The following is a 22,094-nucleotide window of genomic DNA, read 5'->3' on the forward strand; positions in this document are numbered from 1 at the left end:
CAATCTGGGTCCTCATTTTACCCACCTCGGAAGGATGGAAGGCTGAGTCAACCATGAGCTGGTCAGGATTGAACTCCTAGCTGTGGGCAGAGTCAGCCTGAAATACACACTGGGCCACCAGGAAGGAAGGAAGGAAGGAAGGAAGGAAGGAAGGAAGGAAGGAAGGAGCAGGAATAAGACTTATATACTGCTTCACAATGCTTTACAGCCCTCTCTAAACAGTTTACAGAGTCAGCTTCTTGTCCCCCAACAATCCGGGTCCTCATTTTACCCACCTCGGAAGGATGGAAGGCTGAGTCAACCTTCAGCCTTGGTGAGATATTTTTATTAAAGAAAAAATAAATCTCATTTTAAGTTTTCGAGACAGTCCAGTGATTCTCATTAGGGAGCTTCTTCCTTCTGGTGTCAATTCATTTGTCTCCAACCTCCCACGAGAACAACATAGTAACAGAATAACAGAGATTATTAGAAGGGATCTTGGAGATCTTCTAGTCCAGCCTCCCTGCTAGGGTAGGAAACCTTAGACCATTTCAGACAGAAAGAGCTGTCCAATCTCTTCTTGAAAAGTTCCAGTGATGGAGCACTCACAACTTCTGGAGGCAAGATGTTCCGCTGGTTAATTGTTTTCACAGTCACGAAATTTCTCCTTAGTTCTAGGTTGCTTCTCTCCTTGATTAGTTTCCACCCATTGCTTCTTCTCCTGCCTTCAGGTGCTTTGGAGAATAGCTTGAGTGGGGATTTTGAAATATCCTTCTCCTAGGAGTAGGGAGGGAATGGGGATTTTGCAGTATCCTTCCCCTGGAGTGGGGAGGGAATGGCGATTTTGCAATATCCTTCCCTTGGAGTGGGGAGGGAATGGAGATTGTGCAGTATCCTTCCCCTGACACGCCCATCAAGCCACACCCACAGAACGGGTAGTAAAAAATTTTGCATCCCACCACTGGTGGAATTGCAGTGGCACAGTTCTTCACGAGATAAATTATCCTTCCATCCCCTTGGGATGGACCCAAGCAGACCCAGCCTGGATAATGATCTTTTAAGATGGATGGGTAAGCAATTTCCTCGATCTTGGGGAATCCTGTCTAGCAAGGCCAATGAAAGAGCCAGAGAACTTAGCGAATGCAAGAGACCTTATGTTGCATTTTCAGAGTTCCCGCAAATTGATTGGAAGCCAAATAAGGTAGATGTTGAGAAAAATATTTGGATGTGGCTGGCTAATATATTTAGCTGCGCAGAGATAGCATCCTTTTCATGGAGTGATGTGGTGGCCTAGAGGTGGACCTCTTGCCCCACCATCAGGAGGCTGTGAGTTTCAACCTACAGAGAGACAGATAATTTCTCTCTCTGGGCACTCTGAGAATGTATCTGCTGAACAAAACTCCATATTGGTGACAGAAAGGGCATCCGGCCAGTAAAACACTCTGCTAGCTCCATTCAGCTATCCAGACTCCATTCTGCAAGGGATTATGGGGTTGTTTAAATGAAGATGATGATAGCATCCTTTTCATCTATGTTTAGAGACTCGTGGTTGAATCTTATCTTTTCATTGGTTGGATTTTTCAGTGCGCTGTATCTTTTGACGGCTTAATCAGAAATGGCATTACGTCCTAGCGAAGCACATACAGTTTGCTCGTTTCTTTTCCCGGTCTGTGGGCCAGTTGTCTATGTTAAATCCGGACACGAAAAGAGAGGCAGGATGATCGTAGTGAAGTAAAACAACCGTTTATGGCAGGCAACAGGGAACCACAACAAACTAACTACGAATTGAGAACTGCAGGCTCCTTTTAACCGGGAGCTGTCCAGCATGTCAGCCACTTGACGCTTGTTTATTTTCCCGCCAGCGGGAAAATGAACCAATGAGCGAAGGCTGACGTAAGACTCACTCCTACTTGCATATTCAACAGTCTATAGTCTTGGTGTTCCCCAGGTGTATTTTATTTTTAAGAGCACTGGTATAAATTGCTGTTTTGTAAATCGATACAGCCACTTCGATACCTCATTGCTGGCTTTTGACTCCCGTTCTTCTTTCGGTGGAGTGATTGCCATCTTACTTTTTCATCTTGGATCCTTTTTAATTCCCACGGAGATGCAAATCTTTTTTTTTTTTTTTAAAGGATGGGGAGGAACAGGCTCAAGCTCAACCCTTCCAAGACTGAGTGGCTGTGGCTCCCGGCATCCCGATATAGTCAGTTGACTCCATCACTGACTATTGGGGGCGAGTCATTGGCCCCCACAGAGAGGGCTCGCAATCTGGGAGTCCTCCTGGATATGCAGCTGTCCTTGGAGGAACATCTGACGGCTGTAACCAGGGGGACCTTTTGTCAGGTTCGCCTGATTCGCCAGTTGCGGCCCTTTCTTGATCGGGATTCCCTGTGCACAGTCACTCATGCCCTCGTCACCTCTCGCCTTGACTACTGCAACGCTCTCTACATGGGGCTCCCCTTGAGGAGCACCCGGAGGCTCCAGCTGGTCCAGAACGCAGCAGCGCGGGTAGTGACGGGAGCAGCATGGCGCTCCCATGTAACACCGCTCCTGCGCGAGCTGCACTGGCTCCCAGTTGTCTTCCGGGTGCGCTTCAAGGTGTTGGTTATCACCTTTAAAGCGCTCCATGGCATAGGGCCTAGCTATCTTCGAGACCGCCTGCTGCTACCGACGGCCTCCCAGCGACCCGTGCGCTCCCACAGAGAGGGCCTCCTCGGGGTGCCATCAGCCAAACAATGCAGGCTGGTGACCCCCAGGGGGAGGGCCTTCTCTGTGGGGGCACCCACCCTCTGGAATCAGCTCCCCCCAGAGATAAGGAGAATCCAAGACCTCAGTGCCTTCCGTCGCGCCCTTAAAACCCATTTATTTAAACAAGCCGGGCTGGCTTAAGATGAAATTTTTAACTGTTTTTAAATGTTTTAAACGTTTTTAATTGGTAAATGAGTTTTAATTGGGCCAAATTTATATATCTTTTAATTGTTTTTAATATTTGTTCTGCATGTTTTTTTAATCTGGCTGTACACCGCCCTGAGTCCTTAGGGAGAAGGGCGGTATAGAAATCCAATATAAATAAATAAATAAATAAATAAATAAAGGACCGGGGAGGGAATCTGCAGGCTATACATTTAATAACCCCTCCTTCCTCTATGGAAATTTTGCTTCTTGGATTTCAGATCCAGAATTGGGAACTGGAAGGTTCATAAGGCAATAAATACGGGGATGAAAAATCTCTCCGCCAGCCTGCCTGCCTGCCAGTCACCCCTGTGTTGAAGAATCTCAGTGTCACCTGTTTTACTCTTCCTTCCTTTAGATGCTAGAATCCCCAGACCCGCGCATCACTGATCCACGCCGGACATGGATTTCATTTGTACAGCGTCCGGGTGAAGACAGCAGCTCCAAAAAGAAATGCAAAGGGAAAGATAAAAAAGTAGGTTATTTCCGGAAGCTTTTGCTAGCTGGTAATGATAATGCTGACAAAGATTTTTTTATTTTTAACGACCTCATAATCCCTCTTCCAAATCCCTCTCCCCATATCTACTACTTCAGCTCCCAGGAATGTCCCCCCTCCCATCTAATCTCCTAGGGGATATTATCTTCAGGGAAAATAAGTAGGTGAGAAGTCAAGCGTCCTCTTGCCAGCTGCCCCCCTTCTCCTTCTTATGTCAGTACTAGAGTAAATGCAGGTTGAAGTCCTGACAGCAGGGTGAAGTTGGGGCAACTGAATGGAGCTGAGTGTTTACTGGCCGGTTGCCCTTCCTGTCGCCAATGCGGAGTTTTATTCAGCAGATACATTCTCATTGTGCCCGGAAATATCTGCCTCTACCTAGGATCGAACTCACAGCCTCCTGATTGTGAGGCGAGAGCTCCACCTCTAAGCCACCGCACCACTCTAATGCTGACAAAGATGATGATGATGCATTAAAATGATGCAGACTGACTGACTGATTTTTGATGTTGCCATGCTGTTCCATGATGCTATCCATCCTAGCTGAGTCTTTGGCCAACTCTGTTGGCCAAACAATCCCTGGCATTGTGTCATTTCCCCGATCGGATATCCTGTATGCCCTGGGGAAAAAAGACTGCAGGGAATCAAGCAATGTGGAACAATTCCCTGGAGAATTGTTCAGAAGCAGTGGGGGGAATGATCTTCAAAGTTTTTGGCCCAGCTTAACAGCATCCCTTGATTTTCTTAGACCAGGTCCAAATCAAACCATGAATTTGGGACCCGGCTAAACGAAACGGCAACTTCTCCTACAGCGTAAGAAAGTTTCTGAACATCTTCTCTTTCTCCATCTTTTATTTTCTCCCTAGCGTGGTCTTGCTGGACCTCCGGGCCCCCCAGGTCCTCCAGGTCCCCCTGGTCATCCTGGGGCTGAAGTCACCCATGAAGTCTTAATGCAAGAATTTAAAGACATGTTAAAAGGTAAAGCAGTTCTTTTCCAGCTCTTCGACTTTACTAGAAAGTGAAAGATCGGTATGGAGTAATCGCATTTGCAATCCTTTCCCCCCACCCCCCAGAAGCCACTGAACGGCGGGCATCTCCAGTTCTCCCATCCCATCCCAGTGAGATGCCGGTGATGTTACCGCCTCTGGAGGAGATCTCCTTCTACCGGCGAGTGGAGGAAGCCTTCCATTGCAAACTCAAGGGGCAAATCATCGTGGACAAGAAAACCTTGATGGAACTCCAGAACTTTCAGATGGTGAGGCCAAGCAGGAAACTTTATTAGGTTCTTGGAGAACGTCTTTAACACCACACCACAGAGTTTGATTACAATGCAAATAGCAATAGCATTTAGACTTATATACCGCTTTACAGTGCTTTTACAGCCCTCTCTAAGCGGTTTACAGAGTCAGCCTATGGCCCCCCCAACAATCTGGGTCCTCATTTGACCCACCTCGGAAGGACGGAAGGCTGAGTCAACCTTGAGCCAGTCGGTCAGGATCGAACTGCTGGCAATGGGCAGAGTTAGCCTGCAATATTGCATTCTAACCACTGGGAAGGAAGGAAGGAAGGAAGGAAGGAAGGAAGGAAGGAAGGAAGGAAGGAAGGAAGGAAGGAAGGAAGGAAGGAAGATAGCAATAGTACTTAAGACCTATATACCGCTTCACAGTGCTTCACAGCCCTCTCTAAGCGGTTTACAGACTCAGCCTATTGCCCCCAACAATCTGGGTCCTCATTTTACCGATCTCGGAAGGATGGAAGGCTAAGTCAACCTTGGGAGGGTGAGATTCGAACTGCCAAATTGCAGGCAGCCGGCAGTTAGCAGAAATAGCCTGCAGTACTGCACTCTAACCACTGCGCCACCGTATTGATTTAGAGTGGATTAGTAAGACTAGGGTACGAAGCCACTGGAACGGAGCTTGATCTGAGCGAGACTTCTTAGTCCTGATAGTACAGGTAGTCCTCAAATTACGACCGCAATTGAGCCTGACGTGTACGTTGCTGAGGGAACCACCCCACTCCAGGGGAAGGATACTGCAAAATCCCCATTCCCTCCCTACTCCTGGGAGAAGGATACTGCAAAATCTCCATTCCCACCCCACTCTGGGGCCAGCCAGAGGTGGTCCTCGCTGGTTCTCGGAACTACTCAAAATTTCCGCTACCGGTTCTCCAGAACCTGCTGAATTTCACCCCTGCAAAAAAAAAAAACCCTACTCCGTCTGTGTATCCATGTGATCCTCAGCAGTTGAGGTTGCTCAGAGGAGACTTGTGGTAGGATCAGTAGGAAAGCCATGGAACTGTATTAAATGTGTTTGGCTTGTTCCGACATTTGTTCTCTTTTGCGCTGGGGTTACATTTCCCCCCCCCTTTGTATGAGTTCTTATGAAAGACAACGCCTCTGTTCCAGTGCTTGTAGCAGCTTAGCCTTTAAGAAAAAAAGAAATGTATGGGGGAGCAGAGATTAGGTGGGGGGGAAGGAAAGTGTCTCTTGGAGTCCAGGCAGGGTCAAAGTTCCCGGCAAGGATAACGTTGGTGCCACTGTAATTGGCGTGAAGAAGACATCTTAATAGCCATCAGTGCACAGGCGAAGGCTGAATTGAGCCAGGCTGCAGCTTTTTCTAATTGGGCTTGGCAGATTCTCTACACGCCTGCCCTGCCAGCCGGCACAATTCGTGCCATCTTCAGCATTCCTATGATGATGTATCCGAGGCAGCGGCTGGGTGCCTGTGGGCCCAGCCGGCTCCCCCGATGACAGAGTCCTCGGCTGGTGGCGATGAAAAGAAAACGAGGCCTAATGTCACGAAAGTTTCAACACTTTTCATCGATGGGCGCGTCCGCAGCCATCTCTGCACAGGTCTCTTTAATGGGCATTTGATCCTCCGTCAGCGAACTGCGTTTAACAAACTGCAATTATGGTGGTTTTAAAGTATGTTTTCTTCGAAGCTGCTTGGACAACAGCCCTGCAAGGAATTGCACGTGACTGCCCAAACTTAAGAGAGGGATGAACAATCTTAATTCAGGAATGTTGATCTTTTAAGTCACCAAAAAGGAGCCGTCTGAAGCAGGGGTGAAATCCAGCAGGTTCTAACAGGTTCTGGAGAACCGGTGGCGGAAATTTTGAGTAGTTCAGAGAACTGGCAAATACCACCTCTGGCTGGCCCCAGAGTGGGGCAGGAATGGAAATTTTGCAATATCCTTCCCCCAGGAGGGGAGGGAATAGAGATTTTGCAGTATCCTTCCCATGGAGTGGGGAGGGAATGGAGATTTTGCAATATCCTTCCCCCAGGAGGGGAGGCAATGGAGATTTTACAGTATTCTTCTCCTGGAGTGGGGAGGGAATGGAGATTTTGCAATATCCTTCCCATGGAGTGGGGAGGGAATGGAGATTTTGCAGTATCCTTCCCCTGGAGTGGGGAGGGAATGGAGATTTTGCAATATCCTTCCCATGGAGTGGGGAGGGAATGGAGATTTTGCAGTATCCTTCCCCCAGGAGGGGAGGGAATGGAGATTTTGCAATATCCTTCCCCTGCCATGCCCACCAAGCCACGCCCACAAAACCAGTAGGGAAAAATTTTGGATTTCACCCCTGGTCTGACATACGTGGAGAGGAATATCGGGAACTCAGCTGGCACCCCTACATCCGTCGAAAGAGTGTTTAAAAAACAAAATTAAGACGGAGGGATTTTATACCTGATGCAGAGCAAGGAGTTGGACTAGATAATCTTCCGTAATGCTTCAGATTCTAGCATAGAGTAAACTGCGGCCAGCCTACCATACTGATTTGATACCGCTTTATAATGCCTTGGTAAAATCACATTTGGAATATTGCATGCAGCTTTGGTCGCCTTGATAAAAAAAAAGATGTGGAGACTCTAGAAAGAATGCAGAGAAGAGCAATAAGGATGATTAGTGGACTGGAGGCTAAAACATATGAAGAACAGTTGCAGGAACTGGGTATGTCTGGTTTAATGAAGAGAAGGACTAGGGGAGACATGATAGCAGTCTTCCAATATCTCAGGGGCTGCCCCAAAGAAGAGGGAGTCAAGCTATTCTCCAAAGCACCTGGAGGGTAGAACAAGAAGCAACGGGTGGAAACTGATCAAGGAGAGAAGCAATTTAGAACTCAGGAGAAATTTCCTGACAGTGAGAACAATTAACCAGTGGAACAACTTGCCTCCAGAACTTGTGAATGCTCCAACACTGGAAGTTTTTAAGAAGATGTTTGGATAACCATTTGTCTGAAGTGGTGTAGGGTTTCCTGCCTAAGCAGGGGGTTGGACTAGAAGACCTCCAAGGTCACTTCCAACTCGGTTATTCTGTTTTTTTTCTTCTTCTGATGGTGAAATATTCAGGTGTAGGAGGATGGGAAAATTGAGGTTGGTATGCAATGCTTTGAGAAAGTGTAAGATAGCTGGCAAGAATTCTAAACAGCGACCAGCTTCGCATTCCTTCGAAGCAGCCCTGAGAGAAGGAATCTTAGCTGACTTGGAAGTGAAATGCCTTAGAATTCAACAAGGGAGGCTTAATACAACCTCCGTGGGACATTTTCACCCAGTCTTACAATTGAAGGAAAATGAATTATTTTATTCCGGCATCATCATCATCATCATATTCTCCCCTAGATAGACCACTGATTCCAAACACCGATCAGACTTTGGTTTTCGACGTGAGATCAGAAGATAGCTGGGGGTTTGAACCTGGGATCAGATTAAGAGCCAAAGAGGGGATTTTACTGCTTAGCGACGCCACGGAAAGAATAGCAAAGCATTGTGGGGCAGTGGAATCGGTGGTGAAATGTAAAATTTGTTACTACCGGTTCTGTGGGCGTGCCTCTGATGATCCCAGCTGACTTGCCTGATCGGCAGAAGCTTTTTTTTTTTTAAAGCCTCTGACGATCCCAGCTGACTTGCCTGATCGGCAGAGGCTTTCTTTTTTTTTAAAAGCCTCTGACGATCCCAGCTGACTTGCCTGATCGGCAGAGGCTTTCTTTTTTTTTAAAAGCCTCTGACGATCCCAGCTGACTTGCCTGATCGGCAGAGGCTTTCCTTTTTTTTAAAAGCCTCTGACGATCCCAGCTGACTTGCCTGATCGGCAGAAGCTTTCTTTTTTTTTAAAAGCCTCTGACGATCCTAGCGGACTTGCCTGATGGGCAGAGGCTTTCTTTTTTTTTTAAAAGCCTCTGACGATCCCAGCTGACTTGCCTGATCGGCAGAAGCTTTCTTTTTTTTTTAAAAGCCTCTGACGATCCCAGCTGACTTGCCTGATCGGCAGAAGCTTTCTTTTTTTTTTAAAAGCCTCTGACGATCCCAGCTGACTTGCCTGATCGGCAGAGGCTTTCTTTTTTTTTAAAAGCCTCTGACGATCCTAGCGGACTTGCCTGATGGGCAGAGGCTTTCTTTTTTTTTAAAAAGCCTCTGACGATCCCAGCTGACTTGCCTGATCGGCAGAAGCTTTCTTTTTTTTTTAAAAGCCTCTGACGATCCCAGCTGACTTGCCTGATCGGCAGAGGCTTTCTTTTTTTTAAAAAAAGCCTCTGACGATCCTAGCGGACTTGCCTGATCGGCAGAGGCTTTTTTTTTCCTTTTAAAAACATTTTTTCTATAACCTCTTCGGCCGAAGAGGTTGTAGAAAAAATCCTTTTTAAAAGCCTCTGATGATCCCAGCTGAGCCACGCGATCATCAGAGGCATTTTTTTTTTACTTTTAAAAGCATTTTGGCGGCCAAAGAGGTTGTAGAAAAAATGCTTTTAAAAATAAAAAAAAGCCTCTGATGATTGCGCAGCTCAGCTGGGCAATGTGGGGGGGGGCAGGGATTTTTGCTACCGGTTCTCGGAACCACCCGCCACCATCGCTACCGGATCGGGCGATCTGGTCTGAACCGGGAGCATTTCATCCCCATGTGGAATCAGAAGCTTAGGATGGCTGAGATCTGATTCGTGTCTGACTTAGCGCTTGGGAGTTTTTAAAAGAGAAATCAGCAAGGAGGTGGAAATTTTAAAAAAGGATTTTGTCTTGTCCCATTCCCCCGAATGAAACGAAGGACGGTGACTCTGTATGTTTGTAGGGTTTGAATCCAAAAGGATTCAAACAAGTTGATAATATGTGCGCTTGGAAGCGGGGAGGGGGAGATGTTTGGGGCGGCGCACCTAAGCATCTCATGGCTGCATTCCCCCTTCCTCAGCTGTAATTAAACCAATTTTGCAATTTTTGAGGCTTAAGGGCTGTGTCAGGGAAAACTGGCAGATTGTTCCAACTGGCGAGCAGTTTAACCTATTAGCAGCATCGCGATTAATTCCATTCCTTCCCAGAGCATCGCATTAATTCGTTGCCTTTTGTGAGTGTGTTGAGAGAGTGGGAGGGAAGGCGACGTGAAGAAACAGGAATGTTTTTTCAAGCAGCAATTTACTGGTGCCGGGGAAAACTGCTTTCTATTTTCAAGTCAGCGGTTTTGAAGGGAATTAAGTCACTGCCTCTTAAGATATATATATATATATATTGGGGGGGTTTAATTGGTTTTAATGAAACAAGGCAAGAAATTGAAGCTGTCAGAAAGCGCTGCCATCTCCAGAGAAGAGGGGAGTAAAACTTAGCAGGGGATCAAAGAACTGTGAGGAATATCGAGACGAGACAACCCTGCGTCTAATTTCTTCCTCGTCCGCTGTCTAAACCGGTATTTTTCCCCCCCCCAAAAAATCTTGGCGACTTTTGAGATAGGTGGACTTCAACCCCCCCACCCAGAATTCTCCGTAATGGTTGGGAAATTCTGGGAGATGAAGTCCGCTCGTCGGAAAGTTGCCAAGTTTGAAAAAAAGAAAAAAATTGATCTAAGATTATGAATTAAGATGATAAATAAGATGATACATTCGACGCAGGAGCCGTTCATGGACACAGCGCACATCCCGTCGTAACCTTTTGGCAAATGGGCAATATAGATTGTTTGCTTCATACAGGGGGGAGGTTTAAGGATTGCAATCAGCAGTGGGTTTCGTATTTCGTTCCTACTGGTTTGCCCTGCGCACGCATGCTCATTTTGCGTACGCGCCTGCCTTCCAGACATGCGCCCAGCTTTTCACGCATGTGCTTTGCTCGCGTGTGCACCTTTCGTGCATGTACTGGGCCTGAAAAACTTGCCTAAATAGGACGGCATAGACCCTACTCTCTTGGCCTTACTCCTGAGTCGTCCTCTTTGCTTTAGCTGCTCTTGCCTTCTGGCAGCTCTTCTCATATGTGCACTAGGAACAGGCTCCTCCTGTTCCTCTGCCTCTCTACTGTCAGCCTCTGGAGGCTTCGAAGTCCACACATCACTCCCCGATGGCCCTGGCCCCATCTCTGCCTCCGACGCAGAGCCCTCATCTGGGCCTTCCCTAGCCTCCAGGACTGGACCATGTTCTTCCTCAGCCTCATTGTTTTCCGACTCCGCTGCCAGCTCCGGCTGGCTGCTGGCGGACCACAACAGAGCCAAAACTAACAATAAACACGCCACGCTGGGTTTATTTTAACTTAAGTCCGATAATCTTCCCTGCACGCAGCTCGTCTAGAACAAGTCGCTTGTCGGGGAGTTGCTAAACCGGCCGGCTTTAGGCCTGCTCAGTTGCCCCGACACTTGTTATTTTATAAAAATAACAAGGAAAAGAAAGACCCCGAGAGTTAACCTCTGCAGAAGAAAGTAATTTAGGTTGCTTTGAGGGAGGTGTGAAATTGCCTGGAGCGCTTTTGAGCTAGTCATCTTTTCTTTTTTCTTAATTTTTTTTTTTTAAAAAAAGACATTTTTGGCTTCTTTTGAAATCCCACAGATGTTTTGCAGGCCTTAAAAACAACAACAGATCTCTAAGTATTTGTCCATTTGGCTCTGCTGTTTTTCTTTCAAAGGTTTTCCCACCCCCACCTTCCCTTTATCCTTCTTCAATTTGAAATGTTGGGGAATTGAACCGGCAAACCTTTGAACATTAGGATGTTCAAATCAGTGATGGAATTCAATTTTTTTTAAACGACCGGTTCTGTGGGCATGGCTTCGTGGGCATGTCAGGGGAAGGATACCGCGAAAACCCCATTCCCTCCCCATTCCAGGAGAAAGATACTGCAAAATCCTCATTCCCTCCCCACTCCAGGGGAAGGATATTGCAAAATCCCCATTCCCTCCCCACTCCTGGGGGAAGGATATTGCAAAATCTCCATTCCCACCCCACTCTGGGGCCAGTTATTTGCCAGTTCTCCGAACTACTCAAAATTTCTGCTACCAGTTCTCCAGAACCTGTCAGAACCTGCTGGATTTCACCCCTGGTTCAAATCACTGAGGTCAAAATCCTCTCCGCCTTAGCGGAGAGAGCCCAAAGACAGGCTAAAGGTACTGACCCTTTTGTAACTCACAATAAAGATCTTTCCAAAGTTCTGCAAATAAAAAATATATTTTAAAAAAAATTCACCTAAGATTGTGCAAAATCTTGTTTTCGCTGATATGTTATTGTCCCGGATTGCTTGACAGCGAGGATTTGACAGCTTCCGAAACAATTTTTTAGAAAACTCAGTAGATACGTTGCCCTTAAATGTCAACGCAAAGAGTCAGGAATGGATTGTGGATAGGAGACCACCAGGAAATCATCACGGAACAAAACAATAGGAAATCCCTTCAGTTTTGCTGCTAAGAAATAGCTCAGCACCATCATCAGAAGTTGAGTTTTAGGGTCTTACCTCTTCATGCGACGTCAGTCGTTCTTTCCCAAACTAGGCAACAGAAAGCTGAGAGGAAGCACGACCTGGTTTTCCAAAATCCATATAAATTCTGGGTGGGAATTTGTGACCTGCTGCCAATTCTGTCAAACCTGATTGGACGATAGAAGAACAAACAGCACAATAAACGACGACAGTTCTGCTAAAAAATATCTCCAGTCTTTTTTTCATTCAGCTTTACCGAACATAAATTGTTTTGCATTTTTTCCAGACGAAAAAAATAAATGAAGGACTTATGTAGTTATGAAAGTGACTGGGAGGGGCAGAGAATCACATGACCCTCTCCTGACCCACCATAGAGTCTCCTCCTAGCACGGCATCCTTTTTCCTCTGCTGACCGGATGTCCGGTTTCCCCACCATAGAGTCTCCTCCTAGCACGGCGTCTTTTTTCCTCTACCTGTCCTAACCGAAAGCCCTATCAATTATGGAGCCAACCAGCAACAGGGAGCCTCAGCAGAAAGAGCCACATTTGGCTCCAGAGCCACACGGGTTGCCGACTCCTGGACTAATAGAAAGTAGCTGTTAGCATTCCAGATGTTGACAATAAAATAAACAGAAACACTTTCAAGAAAATTTGAAGAAATTTCAAAACGCTCTGAAAGTTTGGTTTAAACCCCTCCACCCCACCCCAAAAGTTCCTTTTGTACAAGAATACAATTTTCAGGAAGTTTAAAGGCCAATTTTTGGGGAGAAAAATAAAATCGGAAAGCCTGAGGACAGATGTAATGTATATAAACCTAGCTGATTACACCTCTTGCATATTATGGAATGGGAATAAAGAATGGTTGAACTGGTAGGAATAATATTTCAATTCTATTTCTCCCCCCCCCTTTCTCATGCAGCCTTTAGCCAAAGGAGCTTTTCTCCGAGGATCCGGATTAAATTTAACAACTGGGAGGTTTACAGCTTCGGTATCTGGCATTTATCAGTTTTCAGCCAACGTCCACGTAGGTAAGTGATAGAATTAATTTATGGTATGGGTTCAAAAACTTTTTTTTTTCTTTCCATGGGCGGTTTTCTGGTTTAAGAGAATGGATATTACCCCCACTCCAAATCTATCCCACCAAAGATCAATGACCAGAAAACACGAAATGACTTTTGCTCAAAGAATGGACAGAATAAAATCAATGAAAGAGTTTGATATACATTTTACACTCATATTCAAAACACTTCTGGTTGATTTTATACTGCACCGTTATTTTCAAATGCTTATAATTATTGGGTTGCTGCTTGGATAACCATGGGCATAAAAATCCCTGCTAGCTACAGATCCTAATACATTTAAAGCTTAGGTTTTTACTCCCAGTAACTTCTAAATTTACCATGTCACATAAAGAAACATTTCGTGGACAAAGAAAAGGAAGAGTGGCTAAATTTGTCCACTGTTTTTTCCTCTCGAGAGAACAGTGAGGAAAGTGTATGAGATTCACAGTGTGTGTGAGGAAGTCAAAGCAGTGGCACCTACTGTATTTTTCGGACTATAAGACGCATTGGAGTATAAGACGCACCTTACTTTTGGGGAGGAAAATAAGAAAAAAGCTGATTGGCAGGTGGATCGAATACCCCCAATCAGCTGTTCTCAGAAGTGAATTTTAACAATAGGTTTATTGGTTGTGAGCTTTGCGCCTTGCTTTTTTTTTTTTTCAGCCTCTGAAACCTCTGTTTCAGAGGCTTTTTTTCCTGCCATTTCAGAGGCTTTTTTTCCGAAACTCTGTTTTGGAGGCTTTTTTTCTGAAGCTCCATTTCAAAGGCTTTTTTTCCTAAAATTTCGTTTCAGTTTCAGAGGCTTTTTTCAGCCTCTGAAACCTCCATTTGAGAGGCTGGGCAGGGCAACATTCAGAATATAAGACGCACCCAAATTTTCACCCTCTCTTTGGGGGGGAAAAGATGCATTTTATACTCCAAAAAATACGGTAATTGATGCCAGAGATGGCCAAGGACACAGCATTCATGCACTAGCTTAGTTACACAATGCTTTGTGGTGCTGAATCTACAGGACCTTGGACAGCTCCAAGCATCCAAATTACTTTAGCCAAGGCTATTTTATCCTTCTTGGGGAGTTTCCTCTTTCTCGTTCGTATCCCTGTCACCTATATTCTATAACAAAATGGTTAACATGAAACAACAATAACAATAAACATATAAAAGTATAAAAGTAATAAGAATTATTATTAATAATAAAAGACAAGATTGAAATTCCAAACCCCTCCGGTTTGCAAACTGTTACTGTAATCAACTCATAGAACATTTACCACGGCTTCAATCCCAAATCATTCCAAATATGAACCCTAATTGGTTCCCGGATGAAAAGATCCATGTTTGTTTCTTAATAACCACTTCTTATCGATGGCTGATTAATTCAATACAATAAGACCAATCTCCAAAGTCAATCTATTGATTGGCTGTCGTCCATCCTCAGCCTTCCAGCCTTCCGAGGTGGGTAAAATGAGGACCCAGATTGTTGGGGGCAAAAGGCTGACTTTTGTAAACCGCTTAGAGAGGGCTGTTAAGCAGTGTGAAGCGGTATATAAGTCTAAGAGCTATTGCTATTGCTATCTTCAAATATTCCTTTGTATCCCAAATGATTGTGTTTTCATTGTGGCTGGCCCTGGGAAGTGAAAGGAAGATTTGGGTTAGAGTTTTTGGGGGGATAGGTCTTAATTTAAGGGAGGGCCTGCTCCTGGTTGCACCTATAGGCTCAGAACTTAGTTTCACTGCTTTTATTAAATTGCTGCATACTGTAAGGCCAATAGCAATAGCACGCAGGTTTATATACCGCTTCACAGAGCTTTTACAGCCCTCTCTAAGCAGTTTACAGAGTCAGCCTCTTGCCCCCAACAATTTGAGTCCTCATTTGACCCACCTCGGAAGGACGGAAGTTGAGTCGACCTTGAGCCTGGTGGGATTTGAACTGCCAAACTGCAGTCAGCCGGCAGTCAGCAGAAGTAGCCTGCAGTACCGCGCTCTAACCACTGCGCCGCCGAGGCTCAGTCCAATCCAGTTATTTCCTTTCCTTCTGTGTCTTGATTTCTGCTCCCAACCATATTTATAATTTCTGAAGGTGGGGACAGAGAAGAATGATAATCACCCTTCATCCAATGATGAAGTAACATTTATTTCAACCGGGCCCAGGGATCGTGGTCAGGATGTAAAAACTAATTGGAAGGCCAGTGCTGGAAAATTCATTCCTTTTGCACTGAACATTCTTGAATGCTTAAAACAGAAATGATTTCTTTTCAACATTTCTTTCCTTTCTTTCTTTCTTTCTTTCTTTCTTTCTTTCTCTTTCTTTCTTTCTTTCTTTCTTTCCTTCCTTCCTTCCTTCCTTTCCTTTCTCTCCAAGACCACAGTGAGCTGAAAAGTAAACTGCAGCTTCGAGCAAGAGACCATGTCCGAGTTTTGATCTGCATTGAATCCCTCTGCCACCGATATACGTGAGTGCGTCGAATTGCTGGAATTGTGGGTCTGTTTTTATCCTGGATCACCGGAGATCTACCACAAATTATCTTTTGGCATTTTAATTCGGTTCCTCCTGCCTTTTCTTTCTGCAGGAACTGTCCTTCCCAGGTGCTATGAGCTCTTTCTTTATATACTTTTCTATTTTGATAAGCGTCCTCTTCCTTATCCCATCATTCCAGTTTATTCCTTCCTCCAATCATCTGGTTTTCAGCTTTTTCCAATCTCGGTAGCCTCTTAGCAGAATTCATTGGGCCTCTTTTGGCTCCATGGCCCATACATGCATAAATACAGCACAAACTTAAAATAGTTTTATATTTCTGGGTTAGGACACTGTATTTTAGTAAATACTATAGCAGCCATTCTCGGGACGCGGTGGCTCAGTGGCTAAGATGCTGAGTTTGTCGATCGAAAGGTCGGCAGTTCAGTGGTTTGAATCCCTAGTGCCGCGTAATGGGGTGAGTTCCCGTTACTTTTCCCAGCATCTGCCAACCTAGCAGTTCGAAAGCACGTAAAAAAAAAATGCAAGTAGAAAAAATAAGGACCACCGTTGGTGGGAAGGGAACAGCGTTTCGTGCACCTTTGGCGTTGAGTCATGCCGGCCACATGACCACGGAGAGGTCTTCGGACAGTGCTGGCTCTTCGGCTTTGAAACGGAGATGAGCACCGCCCCCTAGAGTCGGGAACGACCAGCACATATGTGCAAGGAGAACCTTTACCTTTATAGCTTGATGTCATCTCGGTAGTTAAACCCTGGCCAGCAAATGACTGTCTCCTTCTTTTTTTGCATCTACCTAGATCTTTGGAGGTGATCGCTGGGCTGGAAAGCAACAGTAAAGTTTTTACGGTTTACGTTCATGGATTGCTCCAACTCCAGGTAAGGATTATGCAACAGATGGTTTCGGATGAATTCTGAGTTCCAAGAATTTTGCTCACAATCTCTTTTCTGCGTCCAAATGTTGCCAGCCACATACTCTCTCCAGATGTGTCCAGTTGTCCTGTCTAGTGAGTCCAGTGAGTTCCAACCAGGGCACTCTAGGAATTTGCACTAACTAAAGGCTGGGTGTCAGAGGGACACCAGGTAGATGGTTAATGTCAGAAATCTTTTGTGACCAACTGAGTGAGAATAACAGAGTTGGAAGGGACCTTGGAGGTCTTCTAGTCCAACCCTCTTCTAGTTTGGCATCCGTGTGTAATGTCGCATTCATTTTTCCTTTTCTTTTCTCCCATATTCCTTCCGTGGCACAGGCTGGACAATACACCTCGATCTTTGTGGACAACAGCGCTGGGGCCCCCGTTACCATTCAGAACGGATCTGACTTCATGGGCATGTTTGTGGGAGTCTAACTCCCAAGACCATCTGCCACGGAGAACGGAGGGTGGGGTGGGGTGGGGAGAAAACGCCTCTGGCCATCGCATGGAGAAGCTTGAACTCTGAACCCCGCCTGCTCAAAGGACCCACCTTCTCTTCGCCATTAGCCAAATTCTGCAGCCGAATGAAGCAAATGTCTTTCCCCACCCACCCACCCACCCAAGGAGGCCTAGCAACAATCCAAGAGAGAGAGGATAGACTTCAACGTGGAATCCAAAACCCAGATATAATTTTCCTTCCGTTGGCAGATTCAGATTTTTCCATCTGAGATCCAAGAAAATCTCTGATCCCAATAAAGGGGGGCGGGGGGGCTGAGAATATGCTGGGCATCAGAGCTTATTGGTAGAACCAATGTTTCTCCCATATATTCAGGAAGGCAAAACACTAGGAAATCAAGTGCCCCCTGTGCTTTTAGTATTATTTTGGTCTCAAGGTACCTGCAATGAGGGTTCATCTAGAAAGGTATTCATTCCCCCCGTCTACAGAAGAAGACAAAATACATTGGAGAAAGTGTAGGACGTGTCTGGAGTCTGGATCCTTTCTGGATTTGAAAGCTAAATCCTGCCGACCCGGTGTGGGAGACCTCTAGGAATCTGGTTGTCCAAAAAAAGAATCTCAGAAGGCGACAATGGCAAACCATCCTAGTGTTGGTCTTGGAAAATGCTGATGGCCACAAATCATGGTTTTGGGCACTACTACCCCAGCTCAAAATAGATTTGGTTTTTAATAGATTGGTTTATCTCCCAGATCGGTGGGGTCAGAAAAGATCTGCCTGGTCTTTGAAAAGCTGCTGCCAGTTCACGTGGACAAGCTGATGGACTAACACGCAACTAACACGTTTCTTACGTTCTCCGTCTTGTGTTTTGAAGTGGCCAACCCAGATGATTGTGGGAAATGCATCAGTAGGGCAGCCCAAACTCACTCCCTTTTCCGATCCTGAGTATCGTGCGATACGCTGAGAATGGCCCCAGAGTTCTTTCTCTGTCCCAATTCAAAGCAGGACATTTTTTAGATCCTCTTCTCGTTAGTTTGAAGATTTGGGACCCTTTTTAGATTTATTGTACTATTTAAAAAGTGCTTGCAACCTAAAGCCAATTTATGCCTGGGCGAAAAATTCTTCTTGTAAGTCATTTTATTTCGGAGTGGCTGATTTGATCTTGAGTCTGCAGGGCCCTCCATAAACATCTTGGAAAGGAAGATGGTGCACTTCGATTGCAGAAAGACACAGTTTTAATTCTCAGGTCCCTGGAAAGGGCTGGTGGGGCTTCCTACCAGGGGTGAAATGCTACCAGTTTGGACCGGTTCGGGGGAACCGGTTGTAATAAAAGCTACCGGTTCAGGGTGAACTGACAGTAAAAAAATGCTACTGATTTGTCCGAACTGCTATTTCCAACGATTAGCTGTGCCGCGCAATTTATAATAGCTAGAAAGCGGGAAATTCTGCTTTCTAGCGAATCTAAATCGCGCGGCACAGTCGTTCCCTTGCCTCGCTGTTCTACTTACCTTCTTAAGCCTCTTTTTTCTGTATGAAAGGCGGAAACCTCAGAGGATTTCACCGCTGCTTCCTACCTGAAATTCTGGGAGAGCAATTGAAGTGGCTCAGGAAAATGCAGCACCCTACGTTTCTCCTCAAAGGAAGCCCTGGGATATAACGATTGAAATAATTATACTGACCAAATCTAACCTGAAAATTTGGATTCTGAGTTAGGGCTAGGAGACAAGGCCGTGTTAATTGAAAAGGACATGTCCACGCTGGCATCGTTTAAGTTTCTCTCTTCTCACATGTCATTTGTGTCACACTCTTGATATCCGCTTCCGAGCTCAGTTTCAAGAAACGATGCCGGCGGTTTTTCAGAGTTTTCTACCATGCCTGGGTATCTGCTTTTAAACGGGTCCTCCTTAATTGTTATTAGAATGGAAAGAAGTGTATATTATTTAAACTCTTTATGCTTGACCCTAAGATCCCAGCCCTTAATGTCGGAAGGTCGTGCAAAGCCAGACCAGAGCGAAGCTTCGACATGAACTGAACTGATTTCTGTTGAGACAGAACTGCTGGCTTTGTTGAGATCATTGCAAGTGAAGTGGGAGGATAAGCGTGATTCTCTGCCTCGCACATACACCAAGAGATGGTCACACATATGTACATGAGAACTGCAGGAGCGAATAATCCAGTCCCATCTTTGGAGACGGCTGAAATCAAGTATACAACCTTGGATTGTTGGAAAGTGACAATAATCCGACTTGGGACGGTGCTGAAGAAGGCGGAAGCGACCCCATTCAGACTTTCGTGGGATTTCAATGGGGAAGAAACAAAAACGCTGTGTGAAATAAGGGGCTGCCCCTTTCCCTGTCCGTGACGCCTTCATTTATCCGTCACAGTTTGTGACTTTGCCTCGTTGTGTCCACCTGTGACGGCCCCCAACAGCAGGTCAAGGGTGAAATGGTGGGATTGACTTCTGCTCACTCTGAAGAGCTGAATATCGGCAGTCAGTGAATTCCCACTGGCAGCCGAAGAGTTGTGGCGAGCCTGGTTTCTCTATTTCTAAAACTTCAGAAAGGCCCAGATCTAGAGAAACTCCCCTTTTGCAGGTGTGAATAATAATTTGCCCGATTTGGAACCGATTTGATAGTATGGCTACTTTCTGGGAGAAATTATACACCGATGGGAAGTCCTTCAAGCCTCCAATCTGAGTTAGGGAGCTTGGTATATGTTCCTTTTCCTTTTCTTTGGGGCTGGACATCTTGAGAAACACACAACGATGTCAGGCTACAGACGAAATTGTAGAAAGAATTGCTATAAGGACAGTAGTGAGTTTCACTTACTTCCGCTTCCGTTTGGAACTGTGAGCGCACGCCCGCGCTCCCTTCATTCACGCATGACGCTTCTGCACATGCGCAGAACCTTCTCTATATGCGCAGAGCGTCCGTGATGACGTCCCATCGCCGCCGCTACCGGTAGTAATCCACCACTACATATAGTGTTTTCCCGAAAATAAGACCCTGTCTTATATTTTTTGAACCCTGAAATAAGCACTTGGCCTTATTGCCATGAGCTCAAAAGCCCGATGGAACTTATTATCGGGGGTGTCTTATTTTGGGGGAAACAGGGTAAGGATAAATGTGACAGAAGACTGCCACTAGGGGCAGTAGTCCCAATTCTTTTCCTATGTTTAGTCCTTCCCTAGATGATTAGAAAAAATTGACCTTTTCCTGCTGGCTGGGTGACACTTTTTATTTTATTTTATTTTGAGACTGAAGAAGATGTCAAAAAATTGGAGGGGGGGGGGAAACCATTTCAAAGCAAGTGCAACCATTATAGCAAAATGTCTTGGCTTTTCTTTTACTGTCTTATGTTTTAATAAGATACATAAATAAATCTGTATATTTAGCCGCATTGTATACACTGTAGTCTCTCCCTTCCCCTCTCTCCCAGCCAGGGTGAGTCTAGAAAGTTGTAAACAGATCACAGCACACCGGATTGGTTGCCAAGTGGTCTGGCATGATACAAGCTGGCTGGCAAAGTACATGTTGACTTTAACGTAAGGATGAAAGGCTGCAAGGAATAGCATTGTGCTGCTTTAAGGGAAGCTGGAAGCTCTGCTTAGGAGACAGGATCCTGGCTAGCTTTCCACGTCACTTCTGAACCCTAGAGATCATTTTTGAGATTCAAACTGTGTCCACCCTAAGCTGCCTCTTGCGCGTGGCTCTTCCATCATTTGAATTGACACGGTAGCAGTGTCAAGTGTTCCTTCTCCGGTGATTCTCCTATGACTTTTCTCCTTGGTTGACATGCCCCCAGCCATTCACCCTGGGCAATGGGCCACGGTCCCTCTGTCCCACGCACTTCAGCACAGCCGATTCGCAGAAGGAGGGTTGGTCCTGGGTTTTTCTCCACCAATCGCCTGAGGAGGAACGCTGGCAGAGAAGGAGGTGAGGTCAAGGGTAGGAGACGAAAAGTCCTAGACCAGTGATGGTCAACCTTTTTGCCATCGCGTGCCAAAAGCAGGGGGAGCGTGGGGGGGTCGCACACGCATGTGCCCACACCCATAATTCTATGCCCCCCATCCCCGTGCATGCATATGCGACCCCCACTCGCTCCCCCTGCTTTTGGCACATGGTGGGCCCGGTAGGCCCGTTTTTCGCTCTTCCAAGGCTCCAGAGCCTTTCTAGGAGTCTGGGGAGGGCAAAAAAGGCCTTCCCCACCCCCATGGACGCCCTCCGGAGACCGGAAACAGCCTGTTTCCCAACTTCCGGTGGGCCCAGAAGACCCGAAAATTAGCTGTCCAGCGTGGACATGTGCACTGGAGTTGAGCTCACGTGCCCACCGATATGGCTCCGGGTGCCACCTGTGGCACGCGTGCCATAGGTTCGCCATCACGGTCCTAGACCCTAAGGGGCTGCCACAAAGAAGAGGGGGTCAGCCTATTCTCCAAAGCAGGACAAGAAGCAACAGATGGAAACTAATCAAGGAGAGAAGCAACCTAGAACTAAGGAGGAATTTTCCTGACAGTGAAAACAATTAATCCATGGAAGGAACAACTTGCCTCCAGAAGTTGTGAATGCTCCAACACTGGAAGTTTTTAAGAAGAGGTTGGATAACCATTTGTCTGAAGCGGTGTAGGGTTTCCTGCCTAAGCTGGGGGTTGGACTAGAAGACCTCCAAGCTCCCTTCCAACTCTTGTTATTCTATATATTCTATATAAATAAAGAAGCACTAATACTGTACAGCTGACCTATTTAAAAAGTTCTGAAAGAAAATCGAGGCAGCCTGTTCTCCGTCTCAAAGAGGAAGCCTTGCTCCAAAATTGCCCCGTGCCCTTTCCATCGCCTGACTGCCCCTCTTCCCCCTTCATCGTTTGCTAATGCCACCAACCCATCTGATACTCTGACAGCTCAGCGGCTCTGCTCTCGTGTTTTCCCTGGCAGAGTTTTCGACAGGTTACGTCGTTTTTTTTTAAAACCCTCTTCAGATTTCAGGGGGGGGGAGGTTGTAAATGATTTTGATGCCACGTTCCAGACTGACTCCATGGGTATTTATGTTGGATTAGCGGCGGCTTTCTGCCTTCCCTCACCAGAGCAAAAAAAAGAGAGATGAAAATCAGCGGGTATATAAAC

General features: G+C 45.9%; 1 protein-coding gene across 2 annotated transcripts in view; it reads left to right on the forward strand.

The window, feature by feature from the left end:
* C1QTNF12 (C1q and TNF related 12) overlaps positions 1–20,373 on the forward strand; it is a 30,391-nt gene extending 10,018 nt beyond the window's left edge. The window contains exons 2-8 of one of the 2 annotated variants that reach the window (XM_034434905.3): positions 3,293–3,409; positions 4,294–4,405; positions 4,501–4,682; positions 12,994–13,102; positions 15,495–15,585; positions 16,406–16,484; positions 16,856–20,373. In XM_034434905.3, the coding sequence (XP_034290796.2) occupies positions 3,293–3,409; positions 4,294–4,405; positions 4,501–4,682; positions 12,994–13,102; positions 15,495–15,585; positions 16,406–16,484; positions 16,856–16,954 (789 nt within the window). In that variant the 3' untranslated portion in view covers positions 16,955–20,373. The remainder of the gene's footprint in view (positions 1–3,292; positions 3,410–4,293; positions 4,406–4,500; positions 4,683–12,993; positions 13,103–15,494; positions 15,586–16,405; positions 16,485–16,855) is intronic. The other variant, XM_034434906.3, reaches the window with a different exon arrangement.
* Positions 20,374–22,094: the final 1,721 nt, after the last annotated feature.

Source organism: Pantherophis guttatus, chromosome 15 (assembly GCF_059756535.1).
Source record: "Pantherophis guttatus breed Tessera chromosome 15, ASM5975653v1, whole genome shotgun sequence".
NCBI classification, from domain to species: domain Eukaryota; kingdom Metazoa; phylum Chordata; class Lepidosauria; order Squamata; family Colubridae; genus Pantherophis; species Pantherophis guttatus.